Source organism: Drosophila novamexicana, unplaced genomic scaffold (assembly GCF_003285875.2).
Source record: "Drosophila novamexicana strain 15010-1031.04,08,12 unplaced genomic scaffold, DnovRS2.1 tig00004560-arrow-pilon, whole genome shotgun sequence".
Taxonomy (NCBI): Eukaryota; Metazoa; Arthropoda; class Insecta; order Diptera; family Drosophilidae; genus Drosophila; species Drosophila novamexicana.
In genome coordinates this window covers 943964-966919 of record NW_020825054.1, presented here as the reverse complement: position 1 = coordinate 966919, position 22956 = coordinate 943964, and the positions used below count along the sequence as shown (strand labels likewise).

At 45.8% G+C, this 22956-nt stretch overlaps 1 protein-coding gene across 1 annotated transcript; it reads right to left on the bottom strand.

Annotated features, from left to right (window-relative positions):
• Positions 1-1398: 1398 nt before the first annotated feature.
• LOC115770803 (AF4/FMR2 family member 4) lies at positions 1399-20277 on the bottom strand. The gene is made up of 2 exons (XM_030716225.1): positions 19711-20277; positions 1399-4895 (listed from the first exon to the last, which is right to left on the bottom strand). The coding sequence occupies exons 1-2, from the start codon at positions 19720-19722 to the stop codon at positions 2208-2210; spliced, it is 2700 nt and encodes an 899-aa protein (XP_030572085.1). The 5' UTR covers positions 19723-20277; the 3' UTR covers positions 1399-2207.
• Between the last annotated feature and the right edge of the window lie 2679 nt (positions 20278-22956).

Genomic DNA, 22956 nt, shown 5'->3' with positions numbered 1-22956 from the left:
CCATTATGCTTCTTTGTCTGCCCCCACATCTAAGCACTCCCCTTTAGTCCACATGCTGCGCGTTTGTTGTAATTGTCGCTTGTGCGGCGATCGCCAATATATGTATGTATGTATATGAGTGTATGTGTGTGTAATTGAGTACGTATCTATTTGTTTATTTGATTCAAATTACATTGGAAACTGAAATATTTAGATATTGCCCCAAGCGCAAATGCAATTTTAATTAAATCACATATTTGTATTTGCGTGTAATTGAACTGTTTTAGTTCGCAATTAAATTGTTGCTTCACACAACCCACATGTACACACACACACACACACACAACACTCACACCAACACAGGCAAACGGGTACGCAGCCTCATGCACAAACAAAAACCAGACAGACAACTAATTTTACAGCCTACACCACCGTCTGCTGCGATGCTGCTGCCGCTGCTGCTGTCGCGGTAGAATTCTTCCACTTGCTAACTTCTTTTTCTATTCAATTTTTTATTTTATTTTGCTCTGGCACTTTACTTTTTTTGTAACACGAATTTAACAATTTGTTCTTAATACTCATTAGATGTAAATTGCACTTGGCGGCATTTCGAAACACACATAAACAACGCGCGGAGGAACATCAACACAAACACACATACGCGAGCGCTGCTTGATGAAATGATATTATAAACATTACCGCCGACGCAATTTAAATCGACGGCCGCGACACAACCGCACGCGACCAAAGAAGAAGACAAACTAATAACAGGTGTTCAACAGGTGACCAAGCTGCCAACGCAGCCGAAATGTTTTGAAGAATGCCAACTCTTTTTCTGAAAATTACACTTTGAGCTTAACATCATAAAACAGCTGATTCTGATTATGTTAATTAACATTATGTTAAGACCAGAGCACTCTACGGTTTCGTTCAGCCAATTTCCCCACCATCATCTATTTGTGCAATTTTTAAGCTTGGTCAATTATTCGGAATAAGTATAAAATAGATGGCGCTTAAGAACGGTCAAATTTTCCAGCTATCCAACATTTAGTTTTGACAGCAACCCAAATAACGTTGACAGGTGGCGCAAAGTTATCGCAAACAAATAAGCAGAGACATGAACCAACGTTGTTAGTTTTCACAGCAACCAATGCTATGTGCGTCGTAGATGGCGCTAAGGGAGAAATATACATTATCAACCAAAGCATTTAGTTGTGACAGCAACCCAATTAGAAATCTACTACTTAAAACTCCTGGAGAGATATGAATATATTAATTCAAATACTCAGTCCATTCAACTAGCATTATAATCCTCAATGCAGCCATTGCAACTCCGCTGAAAGCCCGGACAGAAACCATTAAATATGCAGTTTGTATTTTTTTTTAACAAATTCTTTATATTTGCTTGTATTTTTTTTCTCAAATTTGTTTTAAATTTTTTGTTTTTTGTAAAACTTTGTTTTAAGATGTTCTCTCACGTATCCATTTGTTTTGTTTTCCATTGTATATAAATAATAATACTTATGGCTACAATATAGTAAACGTTTTTCGATTTTGCTTGTTGTTGTTGTCTACCAAATAATTGTTGTGTGTGTTTTTCTGCAATAATTGATCTTTGTCCAACTTCTTTCTGTTTGTGTGTGTGAAACGTTTTGCTGTAATCGAAAAACTGCAACAATTGCAACTAACAAAGCTAAAGTTACATGTCATACGCGCTAATATAGATACATTTATCATATATATACTATATAATAATTCTGTTTTTTGCTCTTAAGCTTAGGTTCTAGAAGTTGTTCTTCATTACATTAGACATTTGAAATTTTACAATATTTACACTTAACAAATTTGCTAATAGTTTTCATTTGTCATACCATTTTCTTCTCTTAGTTTTTATTTTCAATACAATTGCAATTATCGTGTGGCGCCCCTGGCTTTGCTTGTTTAGCGGGTTTTGGTTTAAAGGGTTTTTGTGTTGGGGGTCTGCTTCAGTAGGATGACTGTGAAGGGGTTGGGGGAAGGGGGAGATAACATGCACATTCACAACCTGAGCATAATTCGAAATTATGTTTACAGTGTTTGATTCAATTATTTCTTTGCTACAACAATTACACATTGAATACTGCTTGGAATTGGGCTGTGGCGCCACCTGGACGGGCGTGACCCGCACGCTACGCCCGGCGGCTGCCACAGCTGCCACCGTCTCCGCGACAATCGAACTACAACTGATACTAACTGCCGACCATGATGTGTGCGGGCTGTTCCAGCTCGTTGGCGCTGGCGACGGGTCCGCTGAGGCCACTTTTAAAGAGCTCGTCGGAGCTAAGCTTGCAGCTGGGCACCAGCTCGGTGAACTCCGAGCCCAGCCCGAACTCCATGTCCAGGAAACCATACTCCCACGTATTGGCGCCCGCTGACACATTGGAGCTGATGCTGCTCACGTAGGAAGAGGTCAGAGAGTGCGTCGCCGACGATATGGTTGACAATGTGGTGAAGGTAGCCGTCGTGGAGGATGAGGAGTTGTTGTTGTTGTTGCTGCTGCTGCTTTGACTGGCGCTCGCCTGCACCGTGGTGAAACTGCCGCTGAAGGCCAGGGTGGAGCCAGAGGTGGTACTGCTGCTCGCTATGCACACGGGCACCGCTGTGGGCGTGGTGGCGGCAGGCAGAATGTTGAACAGATCGTTGTTGTTGAGCGGATCCAACGCCGACTGTGAGCTGAGACTGAGCACCGAGCTCCAGTTGATGGAGCGGGTCGAATCGTCATCCGCATAGCCTGAGTCACTCGAATCGCAGGCACTGACCGCGCTCGACGCGGAGCTTACATTGTTGCTGCTGCTAGTGCTGGTGGAGTTCGAGCTGCTACAGCTTGCTGTCTGGACAGGTGCTGCGGGGGCCGCAGCGGCTGTGCTGATAGTGCTGGAGCTGGTGCTGACGGAGATTACGCTCGCGCTGCTGACTGCATTAGCAGCTACAGGCGGATTAGCAGCTACCGCCGCTGCCGACGTTGTTGTCGTCTGACAAGTGGGGAAGGGCGTGGCACGTCCCGATTGCGACTCCCGGAAGGGGTAGTGATCATATGGATGCAGCGTGGTGCTGCAGGACGTATCACAATTGCTGGTTGCCGAGGCGGCAGCGACATGTGCGGGCTGTGCTTGGAATCCGCCGGGTGCAGCAGCGGCTGCGGTTCTGTATGGTGGCGGCGGCGCCTCCAGACGCTCGTGATAACCGAGCGGCGCTTGGGGCTGGAAGCTAGGGGCCTGCGCCAGCTGCTGGTAATGATCCATGTTGGCCAGCCGGGCGCAATTCAGCACAGGCGCATAGTCCTGCTGCGCATGATGCAAAGGCGCTGGCGGGGATTGCTGCTGCTGTTGTTGCTGCTGCTGCTGCTGCTGCTGCTGCTGTTGATAGGCTGGATGATACTGTGCCGCTTGAGCGGCGGCCGCAGCTGCCGCGGCAGCTGCCTGCTGATGATGCTGCTGCGCCGCCTGGTGCAGCTCCTTGGCCTCCGTCTCGATCTCACGATCGATGCGCTTCAGTGTATTGCAGATAAGCACCGAGCGGTAGAGCGACTGCTCTGACACCTGGCGAAAGCGCGACAGCTTGAACATGGACAGGTTGCGTATCTTCAGGCGCGTGTCCTTGTAGCAGCTGCGGTTGGCGCTGCACCAGCCACCGCGTCCGTCGCAGCAGCGCTTCAGCGGCAGCCCGTGCAGCGGCAGGGGCAACGGCATCGGCAGCGGCAATCCGCCGGCCACAAAGGAAGAGGGTGCTGGTGCGGTGTTGCCATTGCTGCTGGGCAGGGTGCTGGCTGGTGTAGTTGTTGCCGCACTGCTGCAGCCCAGGTCCAGATAGGATTTGCCATTCTCAGCACAGCGTATGGTCTGCTGTGGCGCTGGCTGTGCATAGATGACTCCGCCACCGTTCTCATAGAATTGCTGCTGCTGCTGGGCACCGCTGGGCGTGGCCGCTGCGCCACCCGCCGCTCCAGCCGTGCCGGCGCCATTCGCTGCGCCTGTTGTGGTCCATTGGGGCGGTGCAAATCCTCGCGGCGCCATGTGCTGCGGGCTGCCGGTGCGTGAACAATTCTGCTGCGGAAACGGCTCCGAGTAGTAGGCGGGTCGGCTGCCATAGCCGGGAGGATAGCTGCGCTGTTGCTGCGCTGCCGCGGCCGCAGCCGCTGCAGCCTGTTGCTGGTGCTGCTGATGCTGGTGTTGCTGTTGTTGCTGCTGCTGTTGCTGCTGCTGCTGCTGCTGTTGTTGCTGGGCAAAGGGATGATAGCGCATGGGACAGTAGGTGGGTATAATGCTCTCCTCCTCCTCGTAGTCATCCTCAAAGTCATCGTCATCGTCATCCAGTTCGTCCGGACTCAGCAGCGTGGTGGCTAGCGTGGAGCGCGTGGCAATGCTGCCCCAGGGATCACTGGGCACGGCCACCGCCTGCAGCTTTGAGATGCAATCTACGGGCTCGCTGCTGGCCGCCGCCACGGGCGACGCAGCTGTTGACCAGGGCTCGCAGGGCACCGCGGCCACCACCTCCAACTTGGCAATGCTGTCCTCGGGTATTGCAGCGCTCGCCGTGGGCGGCAGCGGCACCTCCGCGGGACTCTTGATGCTGCTGGTGCTGCTGTTAGTAACTTCATCACCGTTGCTAATAATACTATGCACTGGCTTCACGGGCTCCACGTTGTTGTTGTTGGATTCGGTTAGCTGTTCCGAGCTCGTTTTTTGCTGTTGCTGCGGCTGTTGTTGTTCCTCCAGCGATTCCAGGTAGTTGTTGTTGTTGATAGCCCATTTGTTGGCCTTTACCGGCGGCGGCGCACAGTTGCCCGTGTAGGTGGTGTTAGCATCCTTGCTGTCAAAGGTCAGCTCATGCTTCCGCTTGGTAGCGGCTGTTGCTTGAAGACCCATTGCTGAATTAACCTGTAAGCAGAACGAAAAGTGAAATACTCTCGATTAAAATTTGCCGCCAAAAACGGTTAACTTGTAATAGATGTTAATGTTTGACTAAGAAATACCCTGTACCCACATTCTAGAGCCTTAAAAGCTTCAAGTTATCTGCTGCATAGCGGTTTTTCAAAGCTCCCTAATACTATAACTCACTAATATTATAATAATGAGAATATAGCTTTTATTCAATCGAATTTTCCATGTACATATTATTGCCTTATCTACAGTTCAATATACCCAATTACAAGCAAAGCACAGCGTATAACAAGCATCTGAATGTTGTCTCATAAATTGTGAAGCAATGCACAAAGGAGCAAAAGCCAATGAGTAAGCCACCCAAGCCACCCAACCAATGTCAAGCGCCTGTCTACGTGCCGGGCCCAGGACAAAGAGAAAGGGCACAAAAACTTATCAAGAAAATGGAAGTCAGGCGGCAGCCGAACGACACACAAGAACAACCCACACCCCACACAGAGCCAACAAACCCAGCCGAGCTCATCGCTGCCAACAACACCACCATCACCACCACCAGGAGCAGCAGCAGCACCACCACCACCACCCTCGCTGCAGCATAATGAAAATGGAGAGAACAGCGCAGTCAGTCAGGCAAGCTGGCTGCTTGGCAGGCAGGCGGGCAGGCAGCCACCCTCGCCTCGAACTGGCTGGCATTGCTCATCAGCATTGCTGCTCGAAATCTTCTTAAAATAAAACACGGGCAAGCGGCGGCAGCAGCCGTAACAGCAGAGACAGGAGCAAGGGGAACGCTGCAGAGTCAGAGGAGGCACGAGCGTGGGACTGCCAGCCACTGCCACTGGGGCTGCTGGCTTCAATGTCTTCGCCTTTTGGCTGCGTCGTCTTCGCATTGCGTTCATCACTTCCGCCTTTTGCGTGAGTTTCTCAAAACTATTTTTGGGGGCCGCGTTTTCTTGATTTTGGAATACATGGCATGGAAATCAACAATGAACAACAATGCCACAGCAAATGCCAAACGTTCCAATTCAATTCATTTCGTATTTACGTAAAATATCAAAACAGAGCTTTTAGGATCAATGGAAACATTCAGACAGCATTTGAAAAATTATATGGGTACTTTTCATATGGGGTATTTGTTGTGTGAGGAGCTTAATATCCAATAAAAAAGCTGTACCCATGATTCTAAATTCCAAACAAATATATATTTGCAATTTTAAGGACCAGTTTTTATTTTAATCTACTTAGTAGTTATATTGATTAAAGTTTTACCTAAGCTGATCTTTACTTAACAATAGATTCCCATCTAATATTGATAGTAGATTCCTCACATTGCTATACTGATCACAATGCCCAGCTCTAATCGGGCAGTGTTGCCACCCTCTAGATTTATTAATACAATCCCCGTTACAATACTCCAGGCAACAACTCTGTCAGCCCCGGTACACATGAAGTCGCGAGCATCACAGATGTGTGAACGCTTCGTGCTACGGACGGGCCTTTGTCATGCTTATAAGGGTTGCCATATGCTCGCATATTTCTGCATTCAGAGGGGGAATATGAGCCAGGGCCAGAGCCAGAGCCAGAACCAGAGACTGAGCCTAAGCCATGGGTCGGGGCAGCAGCAGAACGCATCGGGGTGAGTTTTCGTTTCGTTTCATTTTCGTTTGCAGTTCTTTTTGTTTTTTTTTTTGTTATCGTCATCGAGGTCGTCGTCGTCGTTGTTGTCGTCGTAGCAGTCGCAGTCGCATGTGTTTCACATTTTCCTTGCCCTTTTTTCCAGCCCCGGTTGCCCGCCGTCTGCTTGTTTGCCCGCCGTCTGCCTGGTGCCCGCCCGGTTCGGTACATTCGCTCGGTCTTGGCATTTGCCTGGTTCTCAGCGTCATCGCATCATCATCGCATTTTTCATCCCTCGTTGTCTGCAGCTGTATTTCGTCCACTTTACGGCATAGGGGCTGGCGGTCTAGACTCCAGACTCGACGCTTGTGACTAACTGCGTTGAACATCTTGCGTCAACTGTGGCGCATCTTAAGGCGAACTCAAAATTGCTGAGCTGATCGCAGTTCCTCATAATCTTTGTCATCGCTGCGTTGTTCGCTGTTCGCTGTTCGTTGTTCGTTGTTCGTTCTTTGTCAGCTGTATGCGTGTGTGTATGCGTGTGTTCGTATCTGTGAGTCATGGCTGTGCTTATCTTCATCGCTTGAATTCACCGCTCGTTGCTCATGGCTCACATTGTTTGCGACTGCTGCTGGCCACACGGCGTATGTGGAATGCTTTTAACAAGCGCATTGCGCATACGCCGTGTGCATGTGCGGGCTGATTTGTGGGGTTTTCAAAAGCTTCACACATTAAAAGCTCAGCTGCAAAGCTTGCAAACGGAAATCAAATTCAAAATCAAAATCCCAAAAAAACAACAGAAAATAACTTTCTACGCTAATTTGCCTTCAAAAAAGTTGTTACAACAGCGTGCGGAGAAATGTTGTTGCCGCTTTGCTGTGAGTTAAAAATTGTTGCTATCATTATAAGCCACACAAAACAACAACAACAACGAGAAAAGCTAAAGCAACGCTGGCCAACAAACAACAGCCGAAAGTCATCTTCTGAGCTGCTAGGAGAGCAGCAACATGATTTGAGCTGCGTTCACTGAGATTGCAACTGCGACTGCTGGCAGCTGAGTTTTATTGCCACACCAACATCAGTCAGCCAACCAGCCAGTCAGTCAGCCCGGCAGCCCGGCAGCCAGTGCCAAGCAGCCGCAGCAAAAGCAACAACAACGGGGCACTCACAAAAGCCAGTCCGTCCGGCAGTCAGGCAGCCCCGTCAAGCGTTCGTTGCTTTTTTTACGCTTCGCCAGCAACTCGTTTCAGCTGGCACTGGCGACGATGGCGACGGCGACGGCGACGACGACGACGGCGGCAACTGGCTCCAAATTGACGGCTGAGGCTGACTCGAAAGCTCGCACGCAGCGCTGCAGTTGTTACTACTGCTGCTGCAGCAACAACGACAACACAAACAACAACAACAATAACAACAGCAGCAGCAGTAACAGCAACAACAGCAACATCATCGTTGTCGCTGTCCGTCGCTACCTTCAAATTCCACAATATTCAAGTTTCAGGTTATGAGCCAACCAAACGAACCAAATGAACGACAACCGACCGAACGACCGTCCAACCAAGCTGAGAGCCAGTCATCGTCAAAAACAACAACAATAACAGCAGCAACAACAATAACGGCAGCGGCAAAAACACGAACTGTTTGCCCGAAAGCCAAAGCCAAGCCAAGAGCCCCAGAGTCGCAGAGCCAGGCCAACAGTTAAAAGGTAGCGACGTCCGCTGCGCTGCACAGTGGCCCGCAAGCACACAAAAAATGTGCAATTTATGTTAGCTTATAGTTTGATAGAAAAATCTATTTAGAAACTAAAAGTCTATAAAGAGTTTTAACCCAAGCGAATTCCCAAATAGATGTTAGGGTTTAGTTAAAATTAAAACTTAAATGCATTATTAGAGAATATGTAATTAAATCAAAAAAGCAGACGAAAAATAAGTAATTTTTTTTAGATTTAAGTTAATACACTCTATTTACTCTCTCACTCTATTCAAAAAGTTAAAGCAAGCCCAAATAGATGTTACAAGTCGCTGTATAGACTAGCTAGAACAAAAGCAGTTAACAGTTCAAATTAAATCATTATAATATGTATATGCCAGACTGAATTAAGCAATAACAATAATTGAATAGTGATGAAAAAAACACAGTAGACCTAGAGCCAACTTTAAGCAAATCAAAATGTATTCTCTTTTGCTCCACTGTGCCGGCCTCGCTCAAAAGTCGACTTCAGCATTAAAGTCGGTCGCTGGCTCGAATGAACGTTCAGGGGTCTGGGCCTGGCTGAAACTCTGTGTCTCCGGCGCTGTGTGTTGTGGCCACTTTGAATTCTTCAGCTGAAACAACGTGCGATAGCAGCAAATACGAAACGAAACGCAACAAATACAACAACAACAGCGCAACGACAAAAACAGCGACTGAAAAAACCCAAGTTTCAGCTTTCGACAAAGCCAAGCGGCGGGCCAGCTCCGAGCTGTGAGCTCAGAGCTCAGAGCTCAGAGGCGGCTTCGTCGTTGGGCTCTAAGCCGCCGATCTCGAAAGCAATTTAAATATACAAAGCACAAAGAGGAAGAAGAAACTTTATAAACATAAAGAAAGAGCGCACAAGAAGCAGAGAAAGAAGTGGAAAAAAGTAAAAGAAGCAACAGCAACAGCAACAGCCACATTGGAGCAACATAATAAAAACCAGCTCCGAGTTTTCGAGACCGAGACCGGAGTTCAACTTGGGACTGGCGATGGCGAATAGCGAATGGCGGCTGCTCATCATAATAAAAATGAATTGAATTGAAGACGGGTCTCGCAGACGCCGAGTCGCAGAGATGGTCTCCATGCTTGCTGCATGGTGCCTGGTGCCTGGTCTCCGGTCTCTGGGCGAGGGCGTAGCGCTCAAGATGACGGCGCTGATATATGCGACGATTGCTGGTCGTTGTTGTTGTTGTTGTTGTTGTTGCTGTTGCTGCCGATGTTTCCCATGCTGGTTGTTGGCATCGGCTCTGGGTGAAAACTTGGCTGTACACCCACAACAAACAATAAGAAAGCCAGCGTGTGGACAGGGGGCGGGCGTGGGGGAATTGGGTACGCAGTTATTTGCTTATAGCGGCACATGACGTTGTGGGAAAGCAAAGGGTTTGTTTTTTCCGCATTTGCTTTTGTTTTTGTTTTTTTTTTTTTTTCGTTTTGTAGTTTCCATATGAAACTAGCCTAAATACGAAAACAGTCTCCGTAGCCGTACCCGTCGCAGTCTTGATGATGATGATGATGATGATGTTGTCGAGGATGATGAGGAGGAGCTGTTGCAAGGTTAATATGCTGGGTGGGCGGGTGGCACGGGTGCGGGCATTGGGTAGTTTGTTATATGCGCATATTTGCGACGGCCATTTCATGTTGCCGCACGAAGTGCGCCACACGACTGAGCGAGTCCGATGTGGATGCTCGGTGGTGGAGTCGCTGTCGACGCTGTCGTTGTCGATTGGCGCTGCAGGAAGCGCCGCACAAAAGCGAAATCAGCTGTTTTTGGCGAATTTAGAGCAATTTTCAATGCGGCCGCTTTGGTGGTTTTGGTTTTTCGGTATGTGTATGAGTCGCGTGTGTGTGTGTGTGTGTGCCTCCATCGAGGGGAACTTTTTCTTGTTGTATTTTCTGCTGTGCCGTGTCGAAGATTTATAAGCAGCGACAGCGGCAGAGAAGTTGGCGGCGCGCGATTGGTGACATTGAAAATTTGCAAGGCTCAGCTGATGGACGGGGCGTGGGACGGGTTACGGACTACGGGTTACCCTGCCATCATGTCCGTGCATGTACATGCATACATATGTTTGGCTGTCAGCTGTGGCCAGAGTGCCACGCAGTCATTGCTTTTGGTCAATGAACCGACAACGTTGCGCTTTTTTTTTTGCATATGCATAAACAAAAGAACGCGCGCCGGAAATTGAAATCGGAATCAGCTGTTTGACCGAATTCGTGGCAAGGACATTCGAGCATTTCTTGAAAAATGAGCTGAGCACTCGAATATCCTGCGACCGAGAGCCTAAGCGCTGCTACGGTCGCATCTACCTAAGGTCGAACACTAATCCTCACAAAGGATGCAATGCATTAGGCACGCTGTGAGCTCGGGGTTCAGGCACTCTCCTACCCAATCAGGCTCTACCTGCGCGCCACGTTCGAGCGATCGATCAAAAATGCAACTAACTGACACTTTTTCAGATAGTTGGGAATAACGACCGATGTATCAGTTGGAGAAAGGGAGCGGGATACCAAATCAATTTGAAATCAACCTGTAGATGCAGCTAATAAGAAATTGATTAAGTATAGGGAAAAATAGAGAATTATTTAGGTATAAAACGGGCTGCCGCTCAATTTTTAGGGTTTCGAGGATTTAGTAGATAAGATAATAGAAGAATATACACGTTTTATTAAGATATGCTACCTACAGATGTATGTACATATATGTAATTGGTAGTTTGGGTTAAATCTGTCAAGTTTCTACCTATACGAAAGTTCTTACATACATATTAATTTATATTTCAGTTTTATTTTTCGATATATGTACGTAGATATGTATAATTTTTCTAAAACTCATATGCATCTAACATTTGTATTTTCCCATTACATCGCTTCAAGCAATAACCTTCAAGTCCTATCCTTCCCCATCGACAACTTCTTATCTGACAGCCCCAGCTATCAATAAGAACAACAACAGCAACCTTACGTCACTTCTCTGATGATTTGCCAAAACTAACTGGGCCCTAGCCCTGAGGACTTGCCAACAAGTTTCACTAGCCGACTGAATGACTGACTGATAGCTAGGCAGCTGAGCCCAATGATCGTCATATCAACACATCAGCATGCAAATTTCTGTGAGCGTGAAAAGGTAAAGGCTGCTGTTGTTGCTGTCGCTTATCACGAGCAGCTGATAAGACAAAGGCGAATCAACATCGCGTAGCGGCAAGTGCGCTAATCGTTGCGAACCAGGGCTGGCCGAAAAAAACAGCACAGCACACAAAAAACGACAATTGCCGTTAACAATCGTCATCGTCATTTTCGTACACTGCGCAAATTGCACAGCGACTATGAAACGCGGCCGTGCCAGAGCCACAAACAACAACAACAACAACTACTTCTACAACAGCAACAGTGGAAACAGCAACAGCCAAAGCTATCAAGGCGTACGTTAACCAAGCCTCGCCGCACCGCACAGCGGCCCGCTTGGTAAACACAAAAATACAGCAACAACAAATACTATTGAAAAAATGTCTGTATATATGTATGTATGCGTGTATGCTACACACACAAAAATATACAGCCAGGCCCGGCCAGTCAGCCAACAACGGCAGCAACAACAACGTTCACGTCGCTCTACACACAATTTCCACATCGCAGCCGGGCCGCGCAATGCTGACTCGGCGTCGGTGTGGAATGAGAGAATGCCATATAAAAATACACACAAGCACACATACACGCGCAGCTATACAGCGAGAGCGAACGAGCGAGTACAGTCGCACAGTTAAAAATAAAGTGTGGGTCGTAGCGGAGTGCGGGACGAACTGCAGAGTAGCAGAAGAAGAAGAGTGAGCGTGTATGCGTGCGTATCTGTGTGAGTGAGTGAGGGTAAAAACAACAAAGCAGCGACTGCGACGCTGCTGCTGGTAAATAATGATGATGGAACAACAACACAACGCTGTATGCGAGTATATACATATGTGTGTGTGTGTATATACTGCTGCTGTTGCTGTTGATAGCGAGGGACGTAATATCGCAACGTTGCCCGTTCAAACGAGCGAACGAACGTTCGTTCCGAGACTCGAGTTTAATTTTGTAGTACGTAGCAGAAAAAGAGGCAACAACAACGACGACGACGAAAAATAAATGATGGCGGCAACGACAACGACAACAGCAACGGGGCGACTGCCTGTGCGACTGACTTGCCAGTGTTGCGTTCCGATTTTTGTTTCAAATTGTCGTTGTTGCTGTTGTTGCTGCTTTTAGGTTTCGAAAACACTTTAAAGCACGAGAAGAAGAAGAGGCAGCAGTAACAGCAAACGCCGTTTTCTAGTGCATTTCGCTTAGAATGGCAAAAACGGTTGGTCAGAATTTTATTGGAGGGTGCTTTGCTGTGAATGTTCTGCTCCTCGCTCGCATCGTGGTGAGCTCGAGTACTCGCATTGGCATTCGTAATCATGTAGTATGTAGTGTGTATGTATGTATGTACGCTGGCCTCGCAAGTTTGCTGATTTGCCAAAGGTTGCCTCTTGTGGTGGATTATTATTGAGGAGCAGCGCGCGTAAATTGACGTCTTTTTGAATGAGCGAATCTAACTAAATGCGATTCGCACAGTAGATTTGTTTGTTGAATCAAAGCGATCTTGTCATATTCCTTTTATCATATTCCGGGAACAGACATTGATTGCATTATATAAAAGTTATGTAGCGATCTTTGTATTTTCAAGCTAAGTATAAGTCACAGATCATACAGCCGTACAATAGAGTTATTCTTAGAAGGTGTTTTATTGAATACTACTATTTTGATCACACTTTGCCATACCTACATTCATATGTGCAACATATATTTTATTTATTCTACCTGTTTCAAGAGTTCTAACGTTGTGAACACCTACTTTCACACCAGATAATTCCACTTTGATCCTCAGCGTCAAAAGGTTCAAAGCTTTCAATCCTTCTGCTTCTTAAAGCGCCATATCATCGTTAACGTGACGGTTCCCATTGCTTTAACGGTACTCTGCGACAGCACAGACCGAGAACCGAGTTTCCTCCCGTTCGAGTCTACATTCAATAAAGTAAAGCGCAGCAACAACAACAACAATGCTGAGTGTAGCCGTTGCTGTCGTTTTAACCATAACCGCCCACTAGGAGCGCGCCCAGCCATGACTATGACGACGTTGACTCCCGCTACACCAAAAGCCGCCCACACGCACACTCTCAAGCAAGTGCGAGTGCGAAGGGGCGAGATAGATAGAGAAAGACAACCCCCAACACTCCGAATTGTTTATAAAATAACCTTATTTCGCACATACAACACACACATACACATTTATACTATATGTTTGTGTGTGTGTGTGTGTATGTGTGTGTGTTAGACGCCCACGGGTTTGCCACGAACCGCCCGCCTCCTTCCTGTACTCTGCATCTCTCGCTCTCGTACTTTATGCCTGACATTATTATAATATTATATTCCTTATAATATAATGGGTTGGCAGCACTGGCAGCCGAAAACCACCTACACCAATATACGATGCCACCCAACCCACCCACAGTTGAGTGTGCGTACGTGTGTGTGACGACCCTGCGCACTAGAATCGAGCGAGCGAGTCGAACCGGCTTTTATGCCCGAACCCAAACCCGAATCCTGCACCATCCTCCAACTAGTTGTACACGAGCCTTTGCCGAAACGCTGGACTGGGGGTGGTTCGGTGATGGTGGTGCTGGTGGATTCTATGCGAGTGTGTGTGGTGAAATATGCCATGGCGTATAAAAGCTAAAAACGTTGGCAAATATAATGAAATTGGGTGAAATGCGCTCTCGCCCTCTCGTTGGGCTGACATAATAAAGCCTACCACCAGCCAGCCAGGATGGCTCGGTCTACGGCTCGGTCTTCGGCTCTGGCTCTGGCTCCGGCTCTTGCTCTGGCTCTGGCTCTGGCTACGGCTCCGGCTCTGGGTGGGTGATTGGGCTGGATTGGTGGTGGTGGTTGTTTCGGGCCATGATGCCATGAAAACCACTTTTCGAATTGCACGTTGTACGTGGGCAAAGCGTCTCTCGCTCGTTCTCGTTGATTGTCAAGCGTGGCGCAGGCGGATGAAGGCGGGCGGCGCAACGCATGAGAAATGAAAATGGAAGAGCTTGGACAGCTACAGGAGGGGACCACGGCACGAGTGGGTGGACACGAGGCAAGACTGTTAGTCTTGGTGTTAGTGCGCTGCCGCCGCACGATACGATAACTTTAATTTAGCTTAATGGAAATTTTCGCAGCGCAGCGGTTCCCTTCATTGTTGTTGCTCTTGTTGTTGTGCTTGTCCAGTCGTTGGTTTATCCTTTGGCGCACTGCACACAGCGTCCAAGTGGCAGAGTGGCCGAGTGCTAAGTAGGTGACGCAACCGCAAATTTGCGGCAAGCGATTTAATAATATTAATTGTGTGCGTGCTTCTGTAGGCAGAGCCACAAATGTATCTGTATCTGTATATGCAATAGCTGCTGCTGTTGTATCTGTGAGTGCACTGCTCGTCACGTCATCGTTGCCGTCATCAGCAATGCCGCACCATTTACGTAGCCGGTGAATCCCCCCTCACGTATTAGTTAGCCAGTGCAAACAAGTGCAAGTGATGCGCATTCATTGATAAGATTTGTGCAACACACTGGCTGCAACTACTAGCAGCAGCTACAGCTGTTTGTTGTTGTTGTTGTTGTTGTTGTAGCTGCTGCAGCTGCTGTCGTTGCTGTTGCGCGCTTTGGGCATACATTAGCCGCAAAACATACAACATGACTGTGTGGCAGCAACGGCTCTCGGTTGTCGCTGTCGGACGCATCGCGTAGTAAATCCACCATATAAGCATGTGGCACGTTTCGAGTTTGTAAATCTGTTAAGCAGCCGCCAGTCAATCGGTCAGCAGCGATGGTCAATGTCTTGCGATTGTCAATTTGTCAGCTGGTTTTTTGAATGGCTTGACAAATTTGTCGAGTCAGGAGTTGGGCAATAGGCAAGGACGCCAAAGGAACTTGATGGAAATGCAACAAGGCAGACACTTGAAGAGCAGATCAATTATATTTTTGAGAAGAATTAACAAGTTATTCATTTTGATTTCAATATTATATCAAGTAGTTTTCAACTTTTTTGCCAAATCTGCTATGTCAAGCTAGGCAGTTAATGTGGGCTTAATACCATTGAATGAAATATTGAATGAAGCTATGGCAAAAGTTGCTTTAGCTGCATAAGAACAGTTCAAATTAATTTTAGTAGTTCTTAAGGCCCAATCATTACTTGGCAGGAATAAAGTCAAGTAGAACTACTGGTCTTCAAATCAAGCAGTCCTCATGCTGCCTGTCATCGCGTTTAATTCACACGACTTTATACGTGCGATATTTTGCAAACTGCAACTGGGGCATGACTGACAAGCTGTGAGAATAACTTTTTCCACTTAAAATGAGTTTGTATTCGTTTGTAAGAAAACGCGAGATAAAACTTTGGTATATCTTTAGGTTGCCGCAGATTAAAGTAAATATAAATACCTCAAAAGGTGTTTGAACTCTGTAGAGCTGTGTCAACGTTGATAGCCTTATCAGCCCATGCTAATTATGTATAATTAACGTACAATCGATAGCTTTTCAATGTCGTAATACAAATTGATTAGTCATTTTTATAATATTTTATTATAACACATGTCTCTACGTCATGCTATATAAAATTAGACTAGACTTATATTGGTAGATATAGATCCAATTATTTCGGAACTCTTCACATAAAACACTTTAATCTTGGACCTTAGTCCAGCAACGATTCCAACACCAAACGACGCTGTTTTCCGTTCAAAGTCGTGACTTTAGTCGATTACTCATGCGCGACAAGTTACCCCCGCCCCTCCTCTAAGTAAAATCGTTTTGTTGCTCACCTAGTGGCGGCTACCTGTGTGTATCTTTGTGTGTGTGCGTCAGTTTCCCAAATGGCCATGCGGCATTTTGTTTACATTTTTGCGTCAAGGCTATGCAAGAGGAAGACTTTTACGTTTGGCGCGCTCCAATTGAGGACAAAGGAGTATAGGGAACGAGAACCAAAGGGCTGTGGGAGCGCAACCCTTAAACGGCTGTTTGCCCTTTATCATTATTTAAACTTTATCATTGAAAGAGGTTTTCGCTTTCAGTGGCTGCACTTGACCGCCAAGCAACAAGTATAAGAAGCGGGCAAAATTAAAAAGCCAGCAGCCAGACCAAATGGGTCGCAAAGGATAATAATGCCATTAATGGAATCCGCACACACACACACACACACGCACTCACACATTGGCAAGACACATGCACGGAGAGGACAATGACAATGACGATGACGACGACGACGACGACGTCGACGCGTCGCAGGCCGGGCCCCCAAAGGCATTTTTATGGCAGCAGACATGTACAAGCATCTGTATGCATGTGTGCGTGTGTGTGTGTTTGTGTGTGTGTGTGTCCTGCCTCCCCACTCGCCACATGCATGCAAATAAAGCAATGCAACCAAAGCAAGTAAACCACAGCCATCCGACCGACCAAGTCGCGTTTCGCCTTCGCGTTTTCATTCATAAAATCGAAGAGCAAAGAAAATGGCACAGGAGGCTGCCGGCCCGCGCCCCGCTGGGTCCCCTCTTCCAATGCCCCTTGTTCGGTCTTACTTCCTGTGCTGTGCCTCTGCTACCAATAACTCAAAAGGCGTGCGCATGCACTTGTATTAATGTATCTGAAAGTGAAATCAAATGTCCAATAACAACAACAACAAGAACCAGGGGCACGACCAAGTAAGAGCCAAAGCCAGAGCCGAGGCCAATTCCGGAGCCGGGTCCGGGTCTGGGGCCGTTCCGGGCCGGCGCCAATTTCGAACTATTTGTGCCGCAGCAGCAGCGACGTCAACGTCGATACTCCCAGCGTCGCAGTCGCAGTCGCTGTCACAGTCGTCGCCGCCGTCGGCGATGCCGTTGCTGCCTGCTCAATTAAGTGAATTAAGTCTCGTGCCGGAATTTGCACCACCCTAAAAAACAATAACAACACACAAACACACACACTCCCCACGACAGCTATAAAGAACAATTAAAAAGAAGCACAAGGAAAATAATGATAACACATTTTTGCGGAATTTATGCATGTGTGTGCCGAAGCTGAAATGCCCTTTAAAAACGCTGTATACCTATAAAAATAAAATGGAATTCATATGCAGTAAGAATGTTTGGAAAAATATTTGGAGTATATGTAATTTTGGGAGATTTCCAAAGGTATATAAGGTTGTCAGACAATCTTTGAGCTTCAACAGAAACTATCGAATTTTCCTAGACATAGACTAATTATAGTTTAATCTAAGCTGTCGATACAAAAGAATTGCATATACTGTAATAATTTATGAACACATCTTATCATGTTTCAATAAACTAAAATAATAGTTATATAGAATATATAGTAAATGTATATACATTTATAAGAGCACTTAACTTTCATAGTATCCCAAAATTCTTTAGATGCTTAGATACAAAAGTATCTTAATGTACAAGATAGTGTTTTTAGATACAAATGTATTTGAATTTGTTCATATGTTCCTAGTTGAATATCTCAACAACAGCAATGACCAACTCATGATACTTTTTCTTATGTACGAGGTGCACAAATGTTTGCTGCTGTTGCTGCAGTCGCAGAGGAACTAAGAAATTTATAGAAATCTGACGGCGGCTTCGACGTTGACGTTGACGTTGACAGCGACGCTAACGTTTTACAATACGCGACTTTAGCGGCTAACGAAAGAGAAAACTAAATGGGCAGCGACGTTGACTGAGACTTTGACTGAGAGACGACGTCCACCAAAAGTTTGTTGCTGCTTTTCTTATTATTCTCCCTCATTTATTTATTTACTTTTTACTTTATTTTTGTGTGTTGGGCGAGCGGGTGCAAAATGTGTTGTTTTCAAGTGTTGTTTGCCGACTCGCGTCGAGTACGTGTGTAATTAATTAAACGGCCCCAAAGTCAGCTGTCTGCGACGCGGCTGCGACGTCAGCGTCTGAAGCAATTGTTGCATTAGACAATGAAGACGCCGACGACGACGTCAACGGCGCTGTCGACGCCAGCTTAGCCGGCGGCAGCGGCAGCAGGTATTTAGCATATTGCGCTGAGGCAAATGTGTGCCAATAGATGGCGCTGCATGATGGTAGCGGCAGCACGTGCAACTTTTGCATTGTTTACATGATGAAGGCGTAACTGTTATTGTTGTTGTTGTTGTGTGAGCTTGCTATGATAAGCGCTGTAGGACAGCATGTGTCGGTGCCTACCATGCAACAAAGGCCAAGTTGCATATGCATATATGTATGTATGAGCCCCATCAGCACATCCACACAATGGCACACACATAGCTAATCATAGAAACATAGACCTAAAGCTTAGTAACAAACTAACCGACCAACCAACCACCCACGCACGAACACCATCCACTGGCGCGGGCAGAGTCAGAGGCAGAGGCACGGGCTCTCGGGCACGGGCAATGCCAATAAGTGTAGGCAGCGAAGCGAATTCCGTACTGAAACCACATGTTGAAGCTTCAGTCAGCATTTACGCGCATTTCTAAGTAAAAGGTGCAACAACGCGACACACAGCCAGCCACATATACAAAATATGAAAGCTTCCCAAATAGAAGGAAGGGGGAGCACTTGAATGATTCACCAAAAAATATGCTTATGAATGGAAGCGTCAGCTGTGGTTTGTTTAGTCGGCCAACCCGGGAATACAATCTGTTATCAACAACAACTGCTGTGCATAGACTGAACTTGAGACAAGTTCATGTTGCACTGATAAGCCAACAAAATGACTTGGAAGACGGTTAAAACTAATTGCTAGCTTGAATGTAACAGAAAGAATAACTACGTAGCTTAACAGCGCACAAGGTGTTTGAAGTGTAGATATTTCAATCTGAGCATATGTCAAAAAGTTAATTCTATTTGTTATTTATCGTTGGGTTTTGGCTTTAAAAATAATTGGTAGGTTTGTCGGAGGTAGCTATAGAGACATGGTAAAATCTTTGGAGAACTGAAAACATAATACATATTGTATTTCAGGCTTAACTCGTTACTTAGAATTGCAAGATCTTTTATCGGAATCTATTTATAAAATATATAGGATATGAGGATGTGTTCTTATTACATAACTCTGGCTAACGTGCACAGTTGCATCTACATATATATGCATGATATAATATTCAAAACAAACTCTATATTTGCTGTAATCTATTGTACACCAAGATCCCCTCAGCTCGCCAAAGCATTTCACACTGTGCAAGGAACTGCATTTGGGTGCAGGTAGTTTTCAGCTACAGCCCCGTGATTTATGAAGCCCGCCAAATTGCTGTTCCAATTGGCGGTGCATTTCAAATGCCTGTTCGCCAAAATGTTACGAATGAGTTTTGGTTTATTTAGACAACTATCTTTATACATATATTTAGGCAAGCCAGCAGATTGTGGCATGATCTATGATCTATGGACACTCACCTCTGTGCACATTTTCGGCTGAGCCGTTTCGAGAGATGCGCGTTTACTGCGTTTATCCAATTTACCAAAATGGCCAAAGGCCGTTAAATGAATATAACAGTAATTCAGTTGCAACAACTAACACCTGGCACTTGTTCGTGTTGTTGTTGCTATTGCCAGTTTATTCTTGAATTCTCAGTCACTAGATAATATAATATCCTCAGCGGTAACTCACAGGGCAGCCAGAAGTAGATGCCTGGAGCCAGCCGCTTGGCCCACCACATCACAATAAACAGATGACATTTTGGGGCACTATTTAGTACAATTTCTTATTGTGTTCTGTGCGGTTCACTTTTAAATTTAAGTTATTTTAAATATATTGTTTTAAAGCCAATTTTAAACGTTGTATCAACTGTTTTGCACACACTTTGAATTGCACAATTGCAAGTGAAATGTTATTTGAATAAAATATTTTTTTTGTTTAGCTTGTTGTGATAACTTTGAATTACGCGCGCTGCTGCAAGTACGGGACCAGATATTTACGTCGAATTTTTTCGTATCGGTTTGCGTTCGACACGATTGCGAGAGCGACGTGTACCTCAGTCTGCCATGCTAAAATCACAAATAAACTGGCCAGCGCTCAAGAAGCAGGCAGCAGGCAGCAAAGCCAGCAACGACGCACGCACACACACACAAGCTCTGCTGTGTACAGATACAGATACTTTTAGTAAATGCACCCCTGTACAGGGTACACTCACACAACAGCACGAACAGCCGAGCGCACGAATGAGAGAGCACGACAGTCGCTCTGCTCGCACCAAGGCAAGCGAACAACGCGCACTTATGTAAAAAGCATTGAAATTGAACGAGTTTGTCGGTTGTCAGAGAACGGGGAGGGTAGCGGCAGCAACACTTTAGCTGCTGGCATTGCCAGCTTCATGCGAAATCGACGGCATTGCCAGCATGAAAATTTCAGTGAAATAAAGCGAACCAGCAACAGCAGCAGCAGCAGCAAATCCAAAGCCAAAGCAATATCGCTGCGAACGTTGTGCAAACGGCCCCGGCTGCCGGTCGTAGGAGTGGCAGTGGCATCAGCAGCGGCTGTTATTTAAATGCTGCCGGCGTTGCCAGATCTTGTGCGCCGTTTGAGAGGCAATATTTGAAAAGTTGTATAACTAGCTAGCAAAGCAACTAAAATGCATTCGATGCGGTATAATTTTTTAACTGACACGGCAACTTAGAATAATTTCAGAGAGTATTTTTAATATCCGAATGTCTACAGGAACTTGTCTAAGCTCTACCAAAATGTAAATGTGTTTAAACATTTAGTAAGTTAATGGAAAAATGCAGAAATACATATGTTATAATAGTTTTAACTCTTATCAATATATTATCAATAAAGTAAAAATTGGGTAGAACAGCAAAGAAATAATTTTTTTTCTTTTAAAAAAAAGTTTTTTATATATATTTGGACTTTCCTATTTTACATATCTGGGTATATAAATAAGTTTACTTTAACTTAATTCCGGAAATATTTTCATTAATTATATTTTTAAATATAATTTAGCTACAAAAATGTGGAAAATATTCCCTCCTTGTGTCTTTGCTTTTTCGATTCCCATGTTATGGCAATTCGCAACAATATGGCAACTCTGACACAGCGCTGAGTAACTGTCTACACACACAAGCGCACTCATACAATATATAAAATAATATATATATATATATATTTGAGTGTGTGTGTATATATGTATGTATATATAAGCTTGTATTTTGTGCTTGTGTGTTGGCAGTCTTGTCAGTTGGGATTTCGTGTAGTGTTGTGCTGGGTCGTCGTTTATATAAAGGTACATTTCCACAGCGCACACACAGAGGAGAGACTGACGCATGCATGTGTGTGTGTACGTGTGAGTGAGTTTCGTTGTGGTATGTGCGAAGGCAACGCAAAGTGGAAGCAAAAGCAAAAATGAAAACTGCCGCCGCTGTTGCCGTTGCCGTCGCAGCGAAAACTAAAACTGAACTCGAACTGCGGCTGTTGGGCGGCTGATGTTTCGGCTGAGGCCGTCTCCGTTGCCGTTGCCGTTGCTGTTGCCGTCGCTGCTTTGTTCAACATTTTTGTTTATTTCAGCGCTGTAGCTGTATCTCTCTGTTCGCTGCATTTGTATCTGTATTTGCGAGTGCTTGGGCATTTGGGCACGTCGTCGTCAACGTCGTTGTTGTAGTTGTACCGTGCCAGGTACATTTTAGTTGTTGTTTTTAGCTCGTCGCCCGCTTCGTGTGCGCTCTGTGCTATTTTATGCGACGAACTGACTGTTCGACTGGCTGGCAGGCGAATGTTGTTGTTATTGTTGCCGTGACGCAGAAGCAGCAGCGACGCTGTCGCTGTGCGAATTTCGCCTTGAAACATTTTTGCCGTTCGCTTTGCTACAGCCGCTGCTGCTGCGGCTGCTGCATGAGCTCTGTGTTAGCTGTTATTCTTTTTTTGCTTTTGGCCAGTTTATCTTTTGGCCCCAAAAAATTGCATTTGCCCAATCGGAAAGCAAATCGCGCGCCAATTCTAATTCGCTTGCCGAATTTTGATTGAAGGTCAGCGCAAGGCGCTAGCTGCGACGCCAGCGTCCGACTCCCAGTCTGACTTCAACATCGCCGTCGCCATCGCCATCACCATCGCAATCGACTTTGACTTCTTCTGCAGGCTGTGGACAAACGACGACTGACTACGCGGACTCTAAACGGGGTGCCGCCTGAACCTGAACCAATTTCTCGGCATTTGTATTGCGCTCTTGTTTTTATTGCTGTTGTATCTGCGGCATCGATGCGTGCGCCGCTGTCGTCCGTGTTGGCTCACATGATGTCATTACTTTTGGCAGGCCAAAAAGCGAACGGGGTTTTTCAGTTTTTCTGCTTAAGTACCCCGTGCCACAAGCGGCAAGTGTATGTTCAGCCTGCGGTTTTATTTCGCTACATATTTTCAATTAGAATCGAAGTCGGAGATTGAAAGCTTAAACTGTAGAAATATGCATTTGAGTACCATATCCTATCAATATCTATAGAAATGTAGGTAATGCACCAAGATAAAGGTATATATGTATGTATATTTACAAATTGTTCAATTATTGCATATCCTTTAAACAAAATACCCTTTATAGCTCCTAAATGTGAATACTGCAGAAGTTGGGTTTTTTGTAATCATGTTATCAATAAATCTGATAAGCCCTAAGCCCTTTTCTTAGTATTATATTTATGATAATATTAGCAATAAACATA